This window comes from Perkinsus marinus, assembly GCF_000006405.1.
Source record: "Perkinsus marinus ATCC 50983 genomic scaffold scf_1104296955310, whole genome shotgun sequence".
Lineage (NCBI taxonomy): Eukaryota > Perkinsozoa > Perkinsida > Perkinsidae > Perkinsus > Perkinsus marinus.
In genome coordinates this window covers 1-3,878 of record NW_003207809.1, presented here as the reverse complement: position 1 = coordinate 3,878, position 3,878 = coordinate 1, and the positions used below count along the sequence as shown (strand labels likewise).

The 3,878-nt window shown below is 46.9% G+C and overlaps 2 protein-coding genes across 2 annotated transcripts; one reads left to right on the top strand and one right to left on the bottom strand.

The window, feature by feature from the left end:
• Positions 1-482: 482 nt before the first annotated feature.
• Positions 483-2,462, top strand: Pmar_PMAR017921 (Acetylcholinesterase 1 precursor, putative; the record flags this gene model as incomplete). The annotated part of the gene is made up of 1 exon (XM_002775834.1): positions 483-2,462. The coding sequence occupies one exon, from the start codon at positions 483-485 to the stop codon at positions 2,460-2,462; it is 1,980 nt and encodes a 659-aa protein (XP_002775880.1).
• A 767-nt stretch (positions 2,463-3,229) lies between these two features.
• On the bottom strand, positions 3,230-3,763 carry Pmar_PMAR017920 (conserved hypothetical protein; the record flags this gene model as incomplete). The annotated part of the gene is made up of 1 exon (XM_002775833.1): positions 3,230-3,763. One exon carries the CDS (start codon positions 3,761-3,763, stop codon positions 3,230-3,232), a length of 534 nt encoding a protein of 177 aa, XP_002775879.1.
• Positions 3,764-3,878: the final 115 nt, after the last annotated feature.

Below are 3,878 nucleotides of genomic sequence, written 5' to 3'. Positions count from 1 at the left end.
TGTTTTGTGTGTTCTGAACACCCGGTAGGCTTTGTTGCAGAAGTCCTTCACTCGAGACGATGTTTGAAGTCGCCACCACAGCTTCTCTCGATATCTTGAATCTCGCACTGTACTAGCCCTCTACACTGGAGTCCAGTGATTAGGTATAGAGTCATCTCACGCTTTCCCCCATATTATTTACTTTTTAATGAGCAGCTACGCTCCTCGTGGCACCGTTTGTCCGTGACTTTCACAGTGCTGTCCAACTCTCGTCTGAGACTCCAATTTGTAGGTACCATCATATTTGCATGTATCCTCGTCGAGAATTTGTCGATAGAAATGTTTCCTTTATTTTAACTCGGCTTGTGTGGTATCGTACAATGACTGTCCCCATTGCACAATCTCCCTCAGCTTTTGGGCTCGTGCCCTTCTAGGGATACATTTCACATTGACTATAGTCGTATTCTGATTATTGTTCTACTTAGGTGTGTTTTTGACTCAACATGCGATTTTTTGCTGAGTTATGTGCTGCGGTGATCGCACTTATTTTCTCGGGGTGTTCGAGTTCGTCGACCACAACCATTACTCCTGCCCCACCGACCACTATTCCTTCCTCGAATGACTCAGCGTCTAAGACTGCAACTACGACATCGCCTCTATCTAAGGGGGAGGTTGCCATTTCTAACGGTCCCATATCGGGAATCAACATCGCTAAGAATACGACTAAACAACAGCCTATTGTCCAAGATGTTGAAGTCTTCTATGGTATCCCCTTCGCCAAGTCCCCTGTTGGTGACCTTCGATTTCGGGCCCCTCAACAGTTTGACGAGCACTGGACAACTGTTAAAAAGATGGATACTAAACAGAGTCAGTGCCCGGATAAGTACGGCCGTGGTGATGAAGACTGCCTTTACCTCAATGTGTGGCGACCTGCCAATGCAACGCTTGGTTCGAAGCTCCCAGTTATGGCTTGGATCTTCGGTGGTGGTTTCGTGGATGGCAACGCGGCTTCATCAGACTATGATGGAAGTGCATTAGCCTCTCAGCATAATGTCGTTGTTGTGACTATGAACTACCGTTTGGGTGATTTGGGTTATTTCGCATCGCCTGCTTCCTTCAATGAAGAAGGGACGACCGGCAATTGGGGACAATTGGATCAGCAATTGGCCCTAAAGTGGATACAGAAGAACATCGAGGCATTTGGTGGCGACAAGGATAGAGTTCTGCTATTTGGTGAATCTGCTGGGGCCTTCAGTGTAGTCTGGCATATAGCTGCACCTAGCAGCGCCGGCTTATTCCATTCGGCTGTTCTCGAGTCTAGTACAAGTCACACTGACATATTCTTCCAACAGCCCCAAGATGCCTACCGCTATTACGATTGGGTGGCCAAGGAACTTGTCGGCTGCAAAGACGCTAATGATATGGACTGCCTCCGTCACGTTGATGCGTCGAAGTTCACACTCCCAAAGAACGTGAGATTTGACCCCAACCAGTGTCCCGAGTGGGGATCTCCCATTTTCCCGATGATGCCAGTTGGGCCATGTATCGACGGAAAGATCCTTCCTGATGTGCCGCTGAACATGGTTAAGAAGGGCGACTTTAATAAGGTCCCTACTATTGTTGGCACCAATCGTGATGAAGGCACTGCCTTTGTTGCTGGTCTCTCTGGAGTAGTCCCTGGTGTCCCGCGACAACCCGATATGGATGATGTTCGCACATTGCTCTTCTACATGTTGCAAAGTGAAGAGGCTGTCGACGAGGCTCTGGCGGCTTATCCTGTGGCAGATTATACTACCACTTATGGTACGGAGAGTCAAGGTTTTGAGTTGGCCTCGGAGATGATTCGGGATGCTATCTTCCACTGTCCCAGTCAAGAGTTGGCCCAGGCTATTTCTGATAATGGTGGTGATGCGTATATGTACCTTTTCAATATGGACCCTATCTTCCCCAAGTGGGTTGACAAGATCAACACTGGCAATCGTCCAATGTTTGGTTTCGGTAACTTCACCCCTGAGCAAATGGGCACCTTCCATTCCTCAGAGATCCCTTTTGTCTTTAAGCGATTTGAAGATCACGGTGTGACGGTGAAGGAACCTAACATGTACGAAGTATACATGGGCCATCCTCCGCGACAACCCGGTGATGTTTACCACCAAGTCTCCGATAAGATGTCCTGCATGTGGGCGAGTATGGCTGCAAGTGGCAAGCCTGTTGGAGGTGATGTTGTTTGTCCGCCTCAGCCTCATCTACCCAACTGGGGGACATATATGGCTAACTCCAAGAACTCACTTGGTCAGTACTTGCATCTTGGTCGTGATGTACAGATGGAGCCTTTGGTAAAGGATAACGCTTACCCTCACTCGGAGTTCGCCAGCAAAGACGTGTGTGAATTCTGGAACGCTCAGCAGTTCAGGTTCCATGATTTGCGTAGCGATCTAACAAACACTACTACTGCTGATGAAAAACGAGTCATCATGGTATAGTACTATTGTCGTGTATTGATCTTACCTGATATACATACTTCTTTTCCAGTTATCTGTTTGCCTGCAAGGCAACTCGCGCATTCGTTTTGAACTTGGTTTTTGTGCCTCCTAGTTGCCTTGCGAATCAAGCTGAGTGCTTGTTTTGTCACCCTTCCAATGTGTTGGTCAAATCAACCGCCAAATGTTGCGTTTAAGAACTAGTGCATGAAGATATGATCGGAGAATTATCCATGAAAACCTTGTAGTACAGCCCTTAGTACAATCGTTATCCTCTTGACAGGATAACGAAGAAGTGCAAGCGAAAAATATCTGGGCAAGTGCCGCTGTGTAAAATAATCCGGGAAAAATACAATCTATCCAGAAACGCATAAGTCAGGAAGTAGCAGAAAAGTGCGACTTGCTGAAAATCACTTCCGAGTTTGCTGCTTTCAACATTGGGTAGCTGGAACCGATACTGGTATTTGCAGGGATATCATGGACATGTCGTTGACCCTCATGATGGATTCTGGTCCTTCTTCTCTGGAACCTTATAGTACTCAACGTTTAGTACTCAAATTCCTCCCATGTGGCACGAATCTTGAGGATTCGAAGTTCAAGTCTTCACATCGGATTGTCAACAGACACTTATGAAGGCGCACATGGGTTGATGACACGTACTTTCATCAACACTTGAATGACCTAGCATCATTCAACTGGGGCAAACGCAAAGCATCTACTGGTGGAAGGAAACAATCGAATTCTTAGAAATTAATCATTAACCGAGTTCATCATGCCTTAATAGCCCACTTGTCATGGGACTTGAGCATCATGTCACGCATCCGAGTGTAGTAAGCCATTAAGTTATCATACTTCTCACTCTCTGTGCAGCAGGACATGTACTTAGTAAACTCCGAATCGGTGTCAAAGTTCGACCATAGATAACCAAATACGGTAGCATCAATAGTGGAAGGCTTATCGTCATTCACGAGGTATTTTTTCTCTCCCAAGATGATCGAGAGAGCCTCGATATCCTCTTTCATTCTTCGCTTCCGGTCAACTTCGGGGAGGCGTCCGATTCCCTGGCCGTTCAGAATCGCCTTGAAACTTCGCAACAGAAACGTCGGGAAGATCCATCGGGCAACCGTTGGTAAATTCATCAACTTCTTATTCAATACTTCGAAAGCTCCATCTTGTAGGGCCATGTCGGCGAGAGTAAGGAAGTAGGTGTGCTCCTCCACCATACGTTGAACGGCGATGCTCATGGCTCGTTGCTCCAGGCTAAGGTCGGCATCCAAGTCCTTGCCATACTTATCTGATAGCATCTTCACTATAGCACTCGAATCTGCGTAGACCTGGCCGTTGAGCTCGATGTACGGTGCTTTACCTGAGAGTTTAACCAAAATGATAACTGCTGTAGAAGTATACCTCACCGTAGGG